At 42.8% G+C, this 19906-nt stretch overlaps 1 protein-coding gene across 2 annotated transcripts; it reads left to right on the top strand.

Moving 5' to 3' along the window:
* Positions 1–93: 93 nt before the first annotated feature.
* phospho2 (phosphatase, orphan 2) lies at positions 94–12939 on the top strand. Of its 2 annotated transcripts, XR_007956362.1 has the most exons (4): positions 94–230; positions 2265–3247; positions 6469–6649; positions 12750–12939. XR_007956362.1 is itself a non-coding variant. In XM_052015961.1 (2 exons), the coding sequence occupies exon 2, from the start codon at positions 2282–2284 to the stop codon at positions 3008–3010; it is 729 nt and encodes a 242-aa protein (XP_051871921.1). In that variant the 5' UTR covers positions 94–230; positions 2265–2281; the 3' UTR covers positions 3011–3419. The 2 variants fall into 2 exon arrangements, 1 of the variants encoding a protein (XP_051871921.1); XM_052015961.1 differs by lacking the exons at positions 6469–6649; positions 12750–12939 and having other exon boundaries at positions 2265–3419.
* Positions 12940–19906: the final 6967 nt, after the last annotated feature.

The raw sequence follows: 19906 nt of genomic DNA, 5'->3' as shown, positions 1-19906 counted from the left end.
GCGGCGGGGCGGGGTTACGTGAAGTGGCGCGAACGATGAGTGGAGCGTCGCGGCGGGGTTACGTGAAGTGGCGCGAACGATGAGTGGAGCGTCGCGGCGGCTGCGCCTGGTCCAGGTCCGGGTGGGGTTTTCCGGCTGCTTGTCGGTGCTGTCGCTGTTCAGTCCTGCTTATTTCCAGAGTCGAGTCAAGGATTCGTATTAAATGAAGGTCTTTTGGATTTAAACGTTGGGTATGTTTTTTTTTGAGGAGTCGTGGGCATTTTTAATTTGAACCAATGAAAGGAAACTAAAAGGGGGAAAGGCTGCTTGCAGAAGTGGGAGTTATCACTGGGTCATCAACAGCGGCTGCTCTGTGCTCAAGGTTTATTACCCTTGGTCCCGGTAGTGAAATTCTGCCCTCCTTGAGGCCTACTTAAATGAGGCAGTTGGGAAAGAAGTGCGAGTAAAATGAAATCTGAAATATTTCTGAAGGCGATTAGGAAAATCTGAATTAATCTAGAAATCCTCTAATATAAATTGTTTCAAGCGAACACATGGCTTGTTATTAAGAAACACGGGAACACGTGGAATATAAAACGGCATATAAAATTTGCTATCTGTACATTTCGTGTTCTTCATTATTGTGATTCTTTTTTCTCTCTAGTATCCAAAGTATGTCTGTTAGTCTTATTTTGTGGTTAGCTTCGTTTAAAATATTTTCCTTTTTGAAATTTAGATTTATTATTAGCTTTGACGCTAAAAACACCAATAAAAATTTTTTAAAATGCTGGAAAAATTCAGCACGTCTTCCTCGGTTCTGATGAAAAGTGTTCAACCTGGAATATTAATTGTTTTCTCTTTCTGCAGATGCTGCCAGATCTGAGTTATTCCAGCATTTTCTATTTTTATTTCAAATTTCCAGCATCTGCTGTTTTTGTGATTTTTTTTCAATAAAATACACCAACCCTGATATAAGTTGGGTGATCTTTCCACTTCACTGAATGATTTCCTGATAAAGAGCTGTTGAGATAATATAAACAAACTCAAACCTCTGTCTTCAAACTGGCACCAAAACATATTTGGCACTAGTATGTATTTGCATTATTGATGGGCTTTAAAAATGAAAGTGTGTAGAAGAAATAGTGTTCTTCCCTCACTAATTCTGTTATCCAATATTTCTCTATAACGATAGGAGGCCATTCAGCCCTTTGAGGCATTGCTGGCTTAACAATAGATCCATGTTTCGCTTAAACAATTATAATTTATTTGTGTGCCTGTACATTGCTGGAATGAAAAGTAGGATATGGTTTTGTTTTGTTTTCCCTTGGAATTTTGGCGTGGGTTAATACACAATGAATATACAGCAATTTAATCAGAAAACTGTAGAATTTCACAGCCACCTGAGTTTGGGAAAAGGCCATTTGGGCCTATCAAATCCATACAGGCTTCATGTAAAAACAATCCAGTTAGCCCCTAGCCCCATTCAATCGTGCATCCAAAAGGAAGCTGGATAAATATCTGAAATTCCTTTCAGATACTCATCCAGCTTCCTTTTGGATGCACGATTGAATTTGCCACCAAGTTGACCCCTGGAAATGCACTCCAGATCTGAACTACATACTGGTTTCCTTTTAAAAAGAAAATTCTTGTGTCCCTTAGATCTCTTGCCAATCGCATTCATTCAATATCCTAGTTCTTGACTCCTCTGCAAATAGGAGCATTTTCTATCTGCTCGATAGAAAGAAAATACCCTTTGTGATTTTACTTGCAACTCCCTCTGTTCCAAGGGGAACAACTCCAGTTCCTCCAGTCCATCCATGTAACTGAACTCCTTCCCACTATTATAAGACTCTTGAACAGACCTCTTGTACGATAATGATAATTCTTGATCTCTCGATCTACCTTGTCATGGCACTAGCACCTTATTTGTCTACCTGCACTGCACTTTCTCTGTAACTAACACTATATTCTGCATTCTGTTATTGCTTTTCCTTCTGAACTACCTCAGTGTACTTGTGCATGGAGTGATCTGTTTGGATGGCATGCAAAAAAAGCTTTCCACTGTATCTTGGTACATGTGACAATAATAAACCGATTACCAATTTTTGTAAATCTCTTCTGCACCCTGTACAGAGCCTTACAATCTTTTCTAAAATCTAGTGCCCAGAATTTTTCAGCAACATAAGTTACAGGGTAAATATGCAACATGTTCATTATTTACCTTCAATTAAGATAAGAGTGCATCTATGTATAAAACACTTCTTCCTTTTTGTTTTAAAACGTAGGAAGCTGTATCCAGACAATGAAGAGTTTACTCGTCTTTGATTTTGACCACACAATTGTAGATGGGAACAGTGATACTTGGGTTGTGAGATGTACTCCTGAAAAGAAACTTCCAGATTGGCTTCGTAAAAAATACAATGGAAAACACTGGAATGAATACATGAGAGAAGTCCTTGGTTACATTGGAGACCAAGGAATCAAAGAACCTGAAATAAAACAGGTTATGGAATCCATACCATATTGTCCAGGAATGATTGACCTCCTGAAGTTCATCTGCCAAAACAAGGATCGAGTTGACTGTATAATTATTTCTGATTCTAACACAGTTTTCATCAGTTGGATCTTAGAATTTACAAATACAAGCTTAGCTTTTGATAGCATTCTTACAAATCCAGCAACTTTTGATGAACAAGGTTATCTTAGAATTGAGAATTTTCATTCTCATAATTGTCCACAATGTCCTGATAATCTTTGTAAGAGAAAAGCATTAGTTAACTTTGTTGCTGATCAACTTAAAGTGGGAGTACAGTATAAGAAAATCATTTACACTGGTGATGGAGGAAATGACTTGTGCCCAATTGAAAGTCTGGAGGAGAATGATGTTGCTATGGTCAGAAAGGGATACAAGTTGGAAAAGCTGATTGGTGAAATGGTTGAAAGACACTCTTGTTCTGTAAAACCATTGATAATGATATGGTCTTCAGGTGAAGAAATCCTGTCTTACTTGAAAAAATGTTTAATGACTTAACATGGTACGGTACCAGCACGGTAGCATAGCAGTTAGCATAACGCTATTACAGCGGCAGCGATCAGGGTTCAATTCCCATCGCTGTCTGTAAGGAGTTTGTACGTTCTCCCCGTGCCTGCGTGGGTTTCCTCCGGGTGCTCCGGTTTCCTCCCACGTTCCAAAGACGTACGGGTAGGTTAACGTGGGTTTAAATGGGCAGCGTGAACTTGTTGGGTCGGAAGGGCCTGTTACCATGCTGTAAGTAACGTTTGAAGTTTATTTTATTGATTTGTTTGCAAACAAAAGATTGTTAAGCCCACATTTAATTTTTTATTTGTTTTTATAATTCAACTGTGCATTATTCATAGAATTGTCATAAATATTGGAGAAATAAAGCACTTTGGCATCCTAATTTATCAAAAGCTAACAATTAGGCTGTGGACTGAATATTTCTGTATAGCATTGCTATTGTACTTTGGTTAACAAGGGAATTTGAATTAGTCAAGTATACCACTTAAATTATACCACATGACAATTCACCTCATTGTTTCTGGGGGTTCATATTCACAGTTCACTGAAAGTTGCCTCACAGGTGGATAGAGCAGTTAAGGCCTATGGGATGGTAGCTTTCATAAATCGTGGGATTGAGTTTAAGAGCCGCGAAATGATGATGCAGCTTTACAAAACTCTAGTTAGACCACAGTTAGAGTACTGTGTTCAGTTCTGGTCGCCGCATTATAGGAAGGATGTGGAGGCGTTGGAGAGGGTGCAGAGGAGATTTACCAGGATGCTGCCTGGATTAGAGCATATGGAATATGAGGAGAGGCTTAAGGTGCTAGGGCTTTATTCACTGGAAAGGAGGAGGATGAGAGGAGACATGATAGAGGTATATAAAATATTGAGAGGAATAGATAGAGTAGACAGTCAGCGCCTCCTTCCCAGGGCACCAATGCTCAAGACGAGAGGGCATGGCTTTAAGGTTATGGGTGGGAGGTTCGGGGAGATGTCAGGGGGAGGTTTTTCACCCAGAGAGTGGTTGGTGTATGGAATGCACTGCCTGGGGTGGTGGTAGAGGCAGATACATTGGATAGGTTCAAGAGTTTGTTGGATAGGCAGATGGAGGAATGTGAGATAGAGGGATATGCGGGAGGAAAGGGTTAGATAGTGTGAGGGTGGCTTGATGGACGGCACAACATGGTGGGCCGAAGGGCCTGTTTTTGTGCTGTATGGTTCTATGGTTTTGGCATTGTGCTTACATTGAATACATCAATGTGTAGTACACTTGTCAATAGCATAAATTAATTTATTTTCTCTTTAAAAAGTTAGGATTGCTTTTCTAGCTCGAGAATGATAGATTAGTCAGGGCTCTAATGCGGAACAAAACTGTGTTCCAGTATTGTGAAACGGGGAGATATATATTTCAAAAGGGTATTTGGACTGCAGTGTTCTTTTTTGATTTTTTTTTAAAGAGCTTAATGATTATAAACTAATGTTGCAGAAACTATTAATGAGCATGGAAAGCTGTTCTAGTGTGTCTGAGGAATGTATTTGAATCTGTGTAGTATTTCCAACTGGTGGACTAGAATGTAAGATCTTGAAATTGTTCTGCTTGGTTCTTTTTAAGGTGTGTTTATGCAAGTTGGTAGCTTGCATGCTATATACTTAAGAAAGGAATTATTCATCTTAAAATAATATTATTAATTAGTGACAATGTTTTGCACCCATTTTTACAAATTACTATACTCATTTAATTAAAATGTGAAAGCAGCAAGTAAACTTGCAGAAATGAAGCATTCATCTTTTGTGCTGATTAAGCACCTCTAATTAAGCACCAGAATAAAGTGGGGGACTGAGGGGGGGGGAGGGGCAGGGAGGATACGAGGTGAATAGGTGAGTCCAGGTGAGAGAGGGTGGGTAGGTAGGTGGGGAAGCAGTGGTAAAAGGGAATGATGTGAGAAGTTGGCAGGTGATAGGTGGAAGAGGCAAAGGGCAGAAGAAAGAGGAATCTGATAGGAGAAGACAGTAAACCATGGAATACAGAGAAGGAGGTGGGCAGTCATGAGGACAGGGGAGGGGAAAGAGAAGGGGTGAAGGGGCCACAGGAATGAGGGAAAACAGAGGGGGGAGGAAGGAAAACAGTGGAGTGGTTACTGGAAGTTAGAAATCAATGTTGAGGCCATCAGGTTGGAGACGACCAAGATGGAATATGAAGTGTTGCTCCTCCAACCTGTGTCTGGCCTCAATGTGGCAGTAGAGGAGGCCATGGATGGACATGTCAGTGTGGGAATGGGAAGTGGAATTAAAATGGCTGGCCAATGGGAGATCCTGGCTGTTGCGGCAGATGGAGTGAAGGTGCTCAACGAAGCAGTCCCCTCAGTATGTGTCAGGTCTCACTGACGTAGAGGAGGCCACCACGGATGCAATAAATGACACCGATAAATTCACAGGTGAAGTGCTGTGTCTGTCCATGGCCTCCTCTACTGCCACGTTGAGGCCAGACGCAGGTTGGAGGAGCAACAAACACCTCATATTCCGTCTTGGTGGTCTCCAACCTGAAGGCATCAACGTCGATTTCTCTGACTTTCTGGTAACCACTCCTCTCTGTTTTCCTTCCCCCCCCCCCCCCCTCCCCAGTTTTCCCTCATTCCTGTGGCCCTTTCACCCCTTCTCTTTCCCCTCCACTGCCCTCACAACCTGTCCACCACCTTCCCTTTATTCCATGGTCTACCGTCCTCTCCTTTTAGATTCCTTCTTCAGCCCTTTGCCTCTTCCACCTATCACCCCCCTTCACCTCCCCCTTCCCCCCCCCCCCCCCCCCCCCCCCCCCCCCCCCCCCCCCCCCCCCCCCCCCACCTACCTACCTACCCTCTCTCTTCTGGACTCACCTATCACCTGCCAGCTGGTGCTCCTCCCCCTACCTTTTTATTCTGGGTTCTGCCCCCTTCCTTTCCAGTCCTGATGAAGGGTCTCAGCCGGAAACACAGACTGTTCATTTCCCTCCGTAGATGCTGTCTGACCTGCTGAGTTCCTCCAGCATTTTGTGTGCATTGCTCCAGATTCCAGCACCTGCAGTCTCTCTTGTGTCTAATATATCCCAGATCTGACTAGAAACTTCAATCCTAGTAAGTTGCTTATTAGTGAATATATAGAATGTTTATATCACTTCTTGTTTCACGTTTTTCACAAAGGAACCAGGTTAAACCACACATGGAAAGCATGATTATGTGTTGGAGTAGATATAGAACATAAGAATTAGAAGCAGATGACTCACTCCTGACTGTTTGAGCATGCTCTGCAATTCATCAAGATTGTGACTGATTTTTGACCTCCTCTATTTTCCTGCACTATCCCTTTTCAGTCTTGAATTTCTTTAACATCCAGAAATCTTTTGATCTGTTTTGAATGAATGTGATGTTTAAGCCTCCACAGTCCTCGGGTATGGAGTTCCCTCTGAATGATGAAATTTCTTCTCTTTTCAGTCCGAAGTATCCTACTAGAGAAGCAAGGACTGCAGATGCTAGAATCTGGATGAAAAACACTGTGATGCTGGAGGAACTCAGCAGGCCAGGCAGCATCCATGGAGAAAAGCAGGTGGTCAACATTTCGGGTCAGGACCCTTCTTCAGGAAGATAGGAAAAGGGGAAGCCCAACATATAGGAGGTAAAAGCAGAGCAGTGATAGGTGGACAAAAGAGGGGAGGTGGGGTGGGTACAAGGTGGTGATAGGCAGATGCAGGTAAGAGATAGTGATAGGCAGGTGCGGGGAAGGAGGGGAGAGCAGATACACAGGAGGAAGGGTCAAAAGTAAGGAGAGAGGAAAAAAAGAGAGGCTAGGAAAGGGAAGAAGAAATGAAGCATAGTGGGGGTAGGTTACTTAAAGTGGGAGATTTCAATGTTCATGCTGTTAAGCTACATAGTTCCAAGATGGAAAATGAGGCGCTGTTCCTCTAGTTTGTGCTTGGAATTCTCCTGGCAGTGGAGGAGGCTGAGAACTAACATATCAGTGATAGTGTGGGAGGGGGAGTTGAAGTGACTGGCAACAGGGAGATGCAGATTGTGGTTACAGACAGAGCACAGCTGTTCTGTGAAACTGAAACTGTGAAACCTGGTCTGCATTTGGTCTTACCAATGTAGAAGAGGCCACTCCTGGAGCACCAAATGCAAATAGATGATATTAAGGGAGGTGCAGGTGAATATGTCTCACCTGAAAGGACTGTTTGGGTCCCTGGATGGAGGTGGTGTAGGGGCAGGTGTTGCACCTGTGGCCGGGAAGGTGGAAAGTTTCTGGGGTGGGAGCAGGATGGGGGGGGGGGGGTGGGAGGAAGGAACTAGGGAGTCGTGGAGAGAGCGGTGAAAGGCAGAAAGGGGTGGGGAGAGGAAGATGTGCTTGGTAGTGGGATCCCGTTGGAGATGGTGGAAGTGGTGGAGAATGATGTGTTGGATACATAGGCTGGTGGGATGAAATCTGAGGACAAGGGGTCCCAATCCCAATTGGGTGAGATTGGAGGTGCAGTTGCAAGCTCTCTCAACCACAGTCAGGGGGAAGCCCCAGTTAGAAAGGAAATTGGACATCTCAGATGTCCTAGAGTGGAAAGCCTCATCATGGGAGTGGTGGAGAAACTGAGAAGAAGGGATAGCATCCTTGCAAGAGATAGGGTGGGAGGAGCTGTAATCATGGTAGCTGTGGGTGTCAGTGGGTTTGTAGAAGATGTCAGTGGATAAGGAATCTCCTGAGATGTAGACGCAAAGATCGAGGAAGTGATGAATTGGAGATTAGGGTGAAAATTAGTGGCGAAATTTATGAAACTGTCGAGTTCCACATGGGTACAAGAGGTGGCACCAATGCAGTCGTTGATATAGCGGAGAAAGAGTTGAGGAATGGGGCCGGAGTAGGCTTGGAACAGAGACTGTTCAACGTAGCCAACAAAGAGGCAGGCATAGCTGGGGCCCATGCGAGTGCCTGTAGCTACGCCCTCGGTCTGTAGAAAGTAGGAGGAATCAAAAGTGAAGTTGTTAAGGGTGAGGACGTTCAGCCAGGCAGAGGAGAGTGTTAAGGAAAGGGGACTGGTTCTGTTTCTGGTCAATAAAGAAACGGAGGGCAGTGAGACCGTCATGGTGGGGAATGGTGGTATATCGGGACTGAACGTCCATGGTGAAGATGAAGTTGTGCATGCCAGAGAACTATGGAAGAGTTGGAGAGCATGTGATGTATCATGGACGTAGGTGGGAAGGGATTGGACCGGGAGGACAGGATAGTGTCCAGGTATGACTATACGAGCTTCGTGGAGCAAGAGCATGCAGAGACAATAGGTCTGCCGGGACAGTCCACCTTGTGGATTCTGGGGAGGAGATAGAAGCAGGCAGTCCTGGGTTGCGGGACTATCATGTTGGTAGCTGTGGGGGGGGGGGGGGGGGGGGGTGGGAGAGAGAGAGGTGGTCAGTGATGGTGCAGGAGATAATGTCCTGGAGGTCCTTGGTAGGGTCAATGTTCAGGCGTAGGTAGGAGGAAGTGTCCGAGAGTTGGTGTCTGGCCCCTGTAAGGTAGAGGTCAGTGCACCAGACTACCACGGTGCCACCTTTGTCAGCTGGTTTGATGCGGAGGGAATGGAGAGCAGAGCGTTTAGAAGGGGTAAGGTTGGAGTAGGTGGGGGGGGGGGGGGTGGGTCAGAAAAATAAAGTCAGCAAATATCCTACTCATTTGTTCTGGATCCCTCAACCGGGGAACTTATCCTGCCAGCATCCATCCTATTGAGCCCTGTAAGAATTTTGTAAGTTTCAGTGAAATCACCTCATTCTTCTAAATTCTTGACCAAACAGGCCTAGTCTTTTCAAACTTTCCTCGTGCAAACTTGCCAGTCTAGTGAATCTTTGCACTCCGACCACATGTATATCCTTTTTTTATTAGGAAGGAGACACAAGATAACAGGAGGAGGAGTAGGCCACCAGACCTGCCCTGCCATTCAATATGATCATGGCTGATCAATGTTGGTCTCAGTGTCTGTTCCTCATAACCCTCAATTCCTCAATCTTTAAATATTTATCTATCTCCGCCTTAAATATATCTAATGATCTGACCTCCTACATCCTCTGGGGCAGAGGTTCACCATATTGTACACAGACCAAAACTGTACACAACTAGCTGTGTCCTCCAGTCATTGAAGAGGCAGTGAGATGCCCAAAGCAGCAGTTTACCCCTCTTAAATCTGCAGCAAAAGAACCTTTTATGCTGATTTGTACAGAGCAAAGTCCCATAAACAATAGAGGTAAATAGCCGTAGCTAAGAAAGCCTACAATCCCATTTTAGTGAGTGTTCCCGCTGCATTGGAACATTCCTGCACTAAAATGTTAGCCCACATTGTGATTTATTTTGAAGAAAACCTAATAAACAAGCAAAAGTCTATAACTAGGACAAGTCTGTCACCCAAGCCATAGCAATGCTTCATCTCATCCCAAGTAACAAAAATGGTACATAATTTCTGACCATATATAGAAGAGGATTGCCAGGATGTTGAGTAGAGAGTATTAACTATAAGGAGAGGATGGACAAACGTGAATTGTTTTCTCTGGAGCATGGGAGGCTGAGGGGAGACCTGACAGAAATTTTAAATATTATGAGGGGCATACATATGGTAGATAGTCTTTTTCCCAGGGTGGAAATGTCCAGTACTAGAGGGCATAGCTTTTAAGTTGAGAAAGTTTAAAGGAGATATGCAAGGCATTGTTTTCTTTACACAGAGTGACAGGTGCCTGAAAAGTGCTGCCAGTGGTTGTGGTGGAAGCGGATATTATAGTGACATTTGAGAAGCGTTTAGACAGGCACGGAATGGAGGGATATGGATCATGTGCAAGCAGATGAGATTAGTTTAATTTGACATCGTGGTCAGTACAGACATCGTGGGCCAAAGGGCCTGTCCTCTGCTATACTGTTCTATGTTATATATAACCATCACCCTGATTGATGATTGGCCCAGTAACATACCCACAATAACCCAATTATCCAATGGCCTGAACTAATAATTTTAAGGTATGAGTTCAAAGCCCCACTATGACAAATGTCAAATCAGTTAATTGAATAATGCTAGAATGAAAAGCTGGTGTCGGTAATGGTGACTTCGGTAAACCAGATAACCAACTCCAGTCTAATTTAACAAAGAATTGCTGTTAATTTACCAGAGCAATATGTCCACCTTGGTTGAGATCTTCAATAGTTGGCTCCTTGGCTAAAACTGGTTCAAGTCCTGGGTTGGGAGCAGGATCACTGCAGCCTATTGGTGTGTCACTGGAGATATTGTTTTTAAAAAAAACATCTAGTTTCCCAAAGTCACCATTACTGACACTAGCTTTTCATTCCAGAATTGTTTAATTAACTGACTTGAAGTTTCCCATGGTGGAGTTTTGAACTTGTAAATTCAAGTCATGAGTTCAGGCATTCCCAGCCCCAGGCAATGCCCCCAAATCACTGTGCCGGCCAGGATGCGGCCCTGAACCATGCAGCTCGGTGCTCAGCACCGACCTTTGCAGGCAGCCACTGCATGTAGTCTTGATGGCTCACTCCAGCATCAGGCTATGCAATAATGAATCACTTTAACCATTTCATTGGTGTAATATCACCAGCAGAGTGCTGAGCCCTCAGCTGGACTCCCAACACTGCAGCATGCAGTAATAGGGAGAGGAGTAATTTATGCCAGATTCCTGGCCCAGCAGCACTGTCAGTAACTCGTGACTCCTTTTAGCACTGATGCCACTAGCACTCTTGTTCCTGGGAATGTATCTGGTTCTAAGCAAGGAGTCAGAGTATTAGTAACTTGAACTTGGGTATACAGGATACAATTTCCAAATTTGAACACGATACAGAACTTGGAGGCATAGTCAACTGTGAAGAGTATAGTAATAAACCAAGGAGATATAAAGGAGTTAACTGAATGGGCAGATAGGTGAAATTTCAGTAGGAAGAATGAGGAGAGGCACTGGAGGCAATTCTAAAAGAGGTAAAGGAACAAAGAGATTGGGGTTTATGTGCACTATTCATTGAAAGTCAGAGTCATAGATTCGTCCAGCATGGAAACAGGCCATTCGGCCCAACTTCATCATGCTGACCACCGGGCATCCTTCTGTACTCATGTCATCTCCCAGTACTTTGTCCATAGCCCTCTATGCCTAAGTGATTGAAGTGCTCATCCAGGCACTTCTCTAATGCGTCCCAGTTTCAACCACTCTGTCAGTGCATTCCAGGTATTTACCACTCTCTTGATGATGAAGGAGGTACCCCTCATATCCCTGCTAAATCTCTTCCTCCTTGCCCTAAATCTATGTTTTATCTACCTCTGCTATGGACAAAGGTTTCCTGCAGTATACGTTATCTATATCCCTCATAATTTTATATACCTCAGTCATGTCCCCTCTTGACCTCCTCTGCTCCTCTGGGAGAATTGACCTAGCTTCTTCCATCTCTCCTCATAATTAAACTTCTCCAAACTGGTGAATCTCCTCTGTACTCTCTCCAGTGCTATCACACTGGCCGGGCAGTTTGAGAAAGTGGTTAAAAAAGCATGTGGGATCTCTGGGTTTTATAAATAGAGCATTTATAAATATGATAAAGTGTACCAGAGTAAGGAATACATGGTGAACCTTAATAAAACACTGGTTTGGCCACAACTGGACTATTATATCCAGTTCTGGGTGCTACACTTTAGGAACGATATGAAAGCTTTAGATAGAGTAAAGAAGTGATTTCAAGGGTTTGGGGACATTAGTTATGTAGACAGGTTGAAGAAGCTGCAGTTGTTGTTGGAATAGAGGGGATTGCATGAGATATGATAGAGGTATTTAGAATCATGAGGGAATAGACAAGTAGAAATTGTTCCCATTAGCAGATGGATCAATGAAGGCAATTGGCAAAACAACGAAAAGTGACGTGGAAAAATGTTTTCACATGACAACTAACTAGGGAAGGCCTGGAATGTTTATAGTAAAGACAGTAGTCTGATGAGAGAACAATATTGATGAGTTGTTAAGATGTGCAGTTGGAATTTAATCCTGAAAAATATGCATATTGAGGATATACACAATGAAGTACTGAGGAACACAGGGGCCTTGGTGTCCATGTCCAAGGATCCCTCAAGGTAGCAGTGGAGGTAGATGATGTGATAAAGAAGCAATATGGGATACTTGCATTCCTTCGCTGGGGGGGGGGGGCATAGAATATAAAAGCAGGGAGGCTGTGGTGCAACTATTTAACTGTATACTGTGTACTGTCAGGTCCCTACACTAGAGTCATGAGTTATACAGCACAGAAACAGGGCCTTCAGCCCAACTCGTCCATGCCAAGCAAGATGTTTGTCCAAGCTAGTCCCATTTGCCTGTGTTTGGCCCATATCCCTCTAAACCATTTCTATCCACCTACCTGTCCAAATGCCTTTTAAACATTGTAATTGTATCACATAGATGCCACGGCCAGGAATGCTCACCAGCACCTCTACTTCCTCAGGAGGCTAAATAAATTCAGTTTGTCCCCTTTGACTCTCACCAACTTTTACCGATGCACCATAGAAAGCATCCTTTCTGGATGTATCATGGCTTGGTACGGCAACTGCCCTGCCCAGCACTGCAAGAAACTTCAGAGTTGTGGACACAGCCAGCGCATCATGGACACCAGCTTCCCCTCCTTGGACTCTGTCTTTACCTCTTGCTGCCTTGGTGAAGCAGCCAGCATAATCAAAGACCCCACCCACCCAGGTCATTCTTCTCTCCTCTTCCATCAGGTAGAAGATACAGGAACCTGAGGGCACATACCACTAAGGACAGCTTCTACCCCACTGTGATAAGACTATTGAACGGTTCCCTTATACAATGAGATGGACTATGACCTCATGATCTACCTTGTTGTGACCTTGCACCTTATTGCACTGCACTTTCTGTGTAGCTGTGACACTTTACTCTGTACTGTTATTGTTCTTACCTGTACTACATCAATGGACTCTGTACTAACTCAATGTAACTGCACTGTGTCATGAATTGACCTGTACGATCAGTATGCAAGACAAGTTTTTCACTGTACCTCGGTACAAGTCACAATAATAAACCAATACCAATACCTCTACAGCTTCCTCTGGCAGCTCATTCCATATACCCTCTGCCCTCTGGTCACAATTGGAAGGATGTGATTGTACTAGAGAGGGTGCACAGGAGATTAACCTGGATGTTGCCTGGGTGTCTCAGTTATGAAGAGAGATTGGATAGGCTAGATTTATTTCCTTTGGAGTGGAGGAGGCTGAGCAGGGACCTGACTGAGGTACACAAAATTGGGAGGTGTAGATCGAGAGAATTTTTTTTTCTCGTAGAAGAGGTGTCTATAACCTGAGGGCTTGGGTTTAATGTAAGGGGTAGGAGGTTCAGAGGGGACTGGAGGGAAAAAAAAATCACACAAAGGACAGTTGAGATCAGGAATTTGCTGCCTGAGGAGGCAGTTACTCTCAGAATATTCAAAGTGTTAGATGAGCATTTGTTGTGGCATAGAAGGCAACAGGCTGAGGGCTAGAAAATGGGACTAGCTTGGGGTGATGGCTGGGGCAGATGTGATGAGTTGAAGGGCCTGTTGCCGTGCTCCATGGTCTTTCAGGCAGTGGTGCTTCCTGCCCTTTTCTAAGACACAGTGCTCAAAGCTGTCTTCACAAAATCTTCCAAATCCATCAGCAGGATAAGTGAACCAACGTCAGCTTCTACCCCCGCCGTGATAAGACTATTGAACAGTTCCCTTATACAATGATATGGACTATGACCTCACGATCTACCTTGTTGTGACCTTGCACCTCATTGCACTGCACTTTCTCTGTAGCTGTGACACTTTACTGTTATTGTTTTTACCTGTACTACATCAATGCACTCTGTACTAACTCAATGTAACTGCACTGTGTAATGAATTGACCTGTATGATTGGTTTGTAAGACAAGCTTTTCACTGTACCTTGGTACAAGTGACAATAATAAACCAATACCAAGGCCAATGTCCTCAGCACTGAGACTTTGAGTAGGTCACCTCATTCACATATATCATCAGTGTCAGACTCCTGAAAATGGCAGTCTATCCCAAGATCTGTCATAGAATAAGATTACCTGGTGGGCAGCAGAAATGATTTGAGGGTGTGCTCAAAGTTTCTGTCCCAATCCCCACTTATTCTTGAGAATCCCTGCTCCATAACTGTTCAAAAAGAGATACATTCGGACTGTCATTGAGAATGTCACGAACCAGCAACAAAAGAAACACACTGAGCATGATTCAGTGTTAAAAACTATTTTATTAATCACTACTTATGATAATACGTAAAATAAAAGTAAGGATGTTAGTATGTTAGAATTCAAAAATGTTAAACCTTGAACGTTAACCCCTAAAACTAAACTCTTTGTGTGTGTGTGTGTGTGTGTGTGTGTGTGTGTGTGTGTGTGTGTGTGTGTGAGACAAAGTCCAAAACTCCCAGTTCAGGAATGGTTCTTAAAGTTCAGTTCCGCAAGCCATAAGGTGAAACGTGAGCCAGGGCTTCTTCAACAACCACCGTTGTCAGAAGATAAGACGTAGACGTAGAGAAACATAGAGAGAGTAAATACAAAATCCAAATGTTCCACGATGGAACCCCAGCGACACTTCAGTGTTTACTCGGTAGTGACTTCCTCACCCCGAAAAGCATCCGAATCGTGGTCGTCCACACACAAATACCTGTTTCCTTCTACAGGTCAGCAACAAAGTGAACTCCACCGGATTACTTCCAACTTCCATACATGGATTTCAGTGGCAAACACAGTTATTGTTTCTCATCCATCGATAGAGAAAACAAGCAGGCTGGTGTCTCTCTCCCTTCTCTCTCTCTCTTCTTCTGACTTCTCCAACAACGTCATTACGTCCTTTATCTTCTATTGACGTAAGCACGCCCCACACACACATACACACACACTCTCTATCTTAAAGGGACTTTCACTGAGTCCGTAACAAGAAACTCATTGATTTATCAGAGCGCACAGAATGACAGGAGTGCACCATCTTCCAACTACCTTTTATGTCAACCCCTACTCTGAGAGTTCACTTAGCCTTCATCGGCATCTTCAAAAGCCATGGAGCTGGTGTGGAAGTAAATCATGCCCATTGATTTATTTTTTATATATATATATATTTGTAATATGGAAGAAAGCTTTTTGACCCATTGAGGCTCTAGGACTAATCCCATTCATCTATCTATTTACTTTCTTTTTTTTACATGCTCATTCTCCTTTCACCAACCTGCTCTGGGAGTAACTTGTAGTAGCCAATTAGCATACCAATGTTCGGAGGAAACCAGAACGCCCAGCTAAAACCCACATGGCCCAAGGGAGAATGTACAAACTTAACACACAGGGGACCAGAACTCAGGATTGAACACATGTTGCTGGAGTACTAACTGCTGCACGACTGTGCAACATAAGGGACAGCCAAAGGGAAAGTTGTAGTTGACGATTTTGGTGCTTTTACAATTATAAATCATACTCAACTATAAACACTGCCACCCAGTCACCTTCATTCTCTCACCTTTCATCACCTCACAACCAGATGTACAAGGTACCTTGCAGAATTAAGGTGAGGATCATTGGAAGGTGTGTTTCCAACTGTCCTAATGTGAATGATTTTCCTTTCATTGAAGGCTTAAAATAGCAGCTAGATAGAGGGTTAGGACAGGACAAAAACAGCAGAAAGTTTAAACTATTTTACTTACTAAATATAAAATTGTCATGAGGTGTTTTCAAAAGGCATATGGAAAATTTTGAAAAATTTTTTGAAAGGATAAAGAAGAGTTAGGAACAGCAATGAAAATTTTGGTCAAAGGGATGGATTTTGATGAGGTTTGTAGAGAAGAAACAAATGATGAGAATGAAAGAAAGATTATTGTAAAGAATGCATAAAACTATCTCATGGGACTTTAAAGGGCTCTCTTTTCAGAAATCTCTTGCAATTTTTTCATCAAAACAAAACTAAGCTGTGTAAAATTCTGATTGATTGACGTCAGCAAAATTATCCGTATAAAACAGTAAATGGAGTGGAAAATTCATTAAGAACAATTTAAAAGCATGACCTGAAAGTTTGATGCACACTGTGGAGTATTAACTGTATGTTGTTTGTTTCCAAAGTGGTTGCAGGCAGAAAGATATTTTGTTACTTATGTCACAATTTAATTTGCATAATGATTGTATTCAAGAAAAAAACTGGCAAACTGCCAACAGTTCAGCAGCTTATTCACATGCTGGATAGCTGCTTTCTATTTCCCTTTCTCCACTTCACCAAACATCCAACTTGTCAGCAAATAGTCCGGAAGAAGAGGTTGCATTGTTTAGACAGCTAAGACGTGCTGCATTTTGCCAATTTTCTTTTCCTGAGTCTTGAAATTTATGTCTGCATTCACACAATTGCTCTGAAAATCCTGCAGTTTTAATACTTATATCATGCATTATTTTTATTCCATTCTCCTTTACACAACTTTGATTGTGGGAGTGAAGTTTTTCATGTCACATTAGATTGTCAGTCTCAAGGCCACTGTGACCATTAGGTTAATTGAGTTTCTTTGCATAATTGAGGAGAGTCACCTTGTAGCAAACAACCCCTCTTCATCTTTGAACAGAAGCACAGAGAATTCCAGTCCTTCACCACCCTCCTTAAACTGGCTGAACTCGTTCTCATATTGAATAACTTATTTTTTTAACTCCACTCACTTCCTCCAAGTCAAAGGTGTAGCCACAGGAGCCCAGATGGGTTCACGCGGTGTCAGTCTCTTTCTGAGAAACATGGAACAGTCAGTATTGCAGTCCTACTTAGACTCCTTCCCTCACCACATTTTCCACTACATTGATGACTATGTTGATACTGCTTCCTGCCTTTGTACAAAATTGAAAAGTTTCATCAACTTAAATTCCAATTCCCACCCTGCTCTCATTTCCACATGATCCATTTTTGACTGTTTTCTTACTTGACTTCCCTATCACCAGCTTAGGAGATAGGTTAGCAACCAATGGCCATTACAAGCTTGTTCCCATCTGACTTTGGCCTCCTACGTTATTTGAACAGAGCTCAACATAAGTTCAATGAACAACATTTATCTTCATATTAGGGAATGGTACTGATAACTGCTCCCAGGAGTTATCATTGAATTCAGCAATTTCAGATAGCTAGTTCTGATGTGTTCTTAACCTGCAATATTAATTCTGTTATTTGTCTTGGAGTCATAGAGCATGGAAACAGGCCCTTTGACCCACCATATCTGTGCTGACCATCAAGTACCTATCTATACTATTCCCATTTACCAGCACTTAGTGCATACTACTTCTACTATGCTTTGTCAATTCAAGTGCCGGTCTGGATACTACTTAAATGTTATGACAGTCTGAGCTTCCACCACCTTCTCAGGTGATATGTTCCAGACTTCACTTCTGGGTGAAAAAATCCTTCCTCAGATCCCCTCTGAAGCTCTCCTTGCATTTGCCCTATGGTCCTAGACACCTCTATCATGGGGAAATGGGGAAAAGTTCTTTTAATATTTACCTTGTCTCTCCCCTCATAATTTTTTTAGCTTTATCAGATTCCACCCCCCCCCCCCCCACTGTTTCCTCTGCCACAAGAAAAGCAAACCCAATCTATCCAATCCCTCCTCATAATAAACATTCCACCTCAGGCAACATTTTGGTCACTCTCCTCTATGCCCCCTCCATTGCAATCACATCCTTCCTATAATTTGGCAACCAGAACTGCACAAGACTATTCCTGCTGTGGTCTAGCTAATGTTTTATAAAGTTGTATCAAGATTTTCCTGCTTTTATATTCTATGCCCTGGCTAATGAAGGCAGGTATCACGTATCTACCTGTGCTGCCATTTTCAGGGACCTTGAACTTGTACACTTAGGTTCCTTTGTTCCTCAACAGTCCCTAGGGACCTATCATTCATTGTGTATGCCCTGTCCTTATTAGAACCCCATTTCCCACTCACCCCCAAATGCATCAACTCACACTTATCAGGATTAAATTCCACCTGCCATTGCTGTGCCCAATTTACCAGCTGATCGATACCATTCTGTAGCCTAAGACTACCATCCTCACTTTCAATAACACCACAAATGTTCATGTCATCTGCATATTTACTACTTGTACCTCCTACATTCACATCTCAGTTGTAAATGTATTTAACAAGCAACCCTGTGGTACATTGCTTGTCGTTGGCTTTCAAACATAAAAGCAACCCTCCACCATCACTCTCTATCTCCTATGACCAAGCCAATTTTGGATCCAATTTATCAACTTGTCCTGGATCCCATGGGCTCTAACTTTTTAGACCTGCCTTCCATGTGGGACCCAGTCAAAGGTCTTACTGAAGTCCATGTAAACCACATCAACTGCACTGTCCTAATCAATATAGTTATTTACCTCTTCAAAAAACGCAATTAAATTTGTTGGACAGAATCTCCCACCAACAAATCCATGCTGACTGTCCTTGCCTTTCCAAGTGTAGAATAAACCTGACCATTACATTTTCTTCCAATTTCTCTGCCACTGACATTAGACTAACTGGCTTGTAATTACTTGGCTTATCCCTGCTGCCTTTCTTGAATAACAGTACTTCCAGTCATCTGGCACCTCACCTGTGATTCGCTTCTTGAACCAACCAGCACAACTCGAATCACTAGAGTTTAGCAGCACTATGACCACTTTGTACTAAAATGGATTTTGTTTTGTTTTGTTCTAATTAGGTTCTTTCTTGTAAAAATGTTTTATTTATGTTTTTCTTGTGAAAATAAACTCGACTTTGACTTTGATTTAAAATTCTCTGTCAGGGCACCAGCAATCTCTTGACTCCCATAGCAATCTCTTCCTTAAATGCTGGCTGTCCAGTTTTATTTCAGATCACCAGCATCTGCTTTGATTTGTAGCTAACAGTTCCAGCAATGTTTTTGTTTCTCACTCCTCTGTTTTTATTCCCTTTCTGTTTGAATCTCCACCAGCAGTGATGAACAAGCCTTCACCACCCTCTCTCAGCCAGCCCACAACCGCTTGTGTTATTGGATTTCACTTGGCCTCCACCGAGTCACAGACTCCCTAAGTTCACTCCACCTCTCCCCGTACTCTGTAGCTTAAAACGTGTTTAGTTTCTAAGTTTTCCTCATTCCGATGAAAGGTGATCGACCTGATATAGTAACTCTGCCTCTCTTTCTCTCCACGGATGCTGAATATAGCCAACATTTTCAGATAGCAGAACATTTCCTCTCCAAATGCAGACGGCTAGTGGCTCACGGGGAGATCATGCACCCTTTGACATACCCTCCTAACCCAGGTACTGACGCCAGTTTAGTTGCCAACAACCAATTGTACAGAGAACGGACTGAGAGACTTTTGCCTCACGGGCTTTGACTGTGTTATACAGAAAACACTCCATTAATGTGCACTACAAAGACTCCACAAGCTCCTACTAAAATTTTGGCGAAAGATCTGATAAAAAACCCGTAGAAAAACTCTCAAAAATCTGGAGAAAGTCCAGACCTACACATTCAGTACTGATGCAAAACTGCTTTCTTAAATTTGGCGTCAGGTACCTAATGGGGGCTGCTTTACCTTGGGACCAAACTAATGTGCAGACATTAGTCATTTTAGCACTATTATTGTAATATGTTAATACGTAAACGTGTTAGCTGGGGACATAATTAATTCCCATTACCTAATAATTTATTCTGGAATTTCCTTACAGTGAACAAATTGCGTTTAAAATCGCAATATTAGGTTTGACAACTTTGAAATCAGCATATGGTTGTTTCTGATTTGCTGAGTTGGGAGCAGTAGTTGGGATTTTTTTTAAAGAATATGCTTCATAAATTGTCGAAAGGCGGGGTTAGGCAGCTTTGAAAAGTCGGGGTTGGTGACC

The sequence above is a fragment of the Pristis pectinata genome, chromosome 1, assembly GCF_009764475.1.
Source record: "Pristis pectinata isolate sPriPec2 chromosome 1, sPriPec2.1.pri, whole genome shotgun sequence".
Lineage (NCBI taxonomy): Eukaryota > Metazoa > Chordata > Chondrichthyes > Rhinopristiformes > Pristidae > Pristis > Pristis pectinata.
This window is presented reverse-complemented; position numbering and strand designations above follow the sequence as displayed.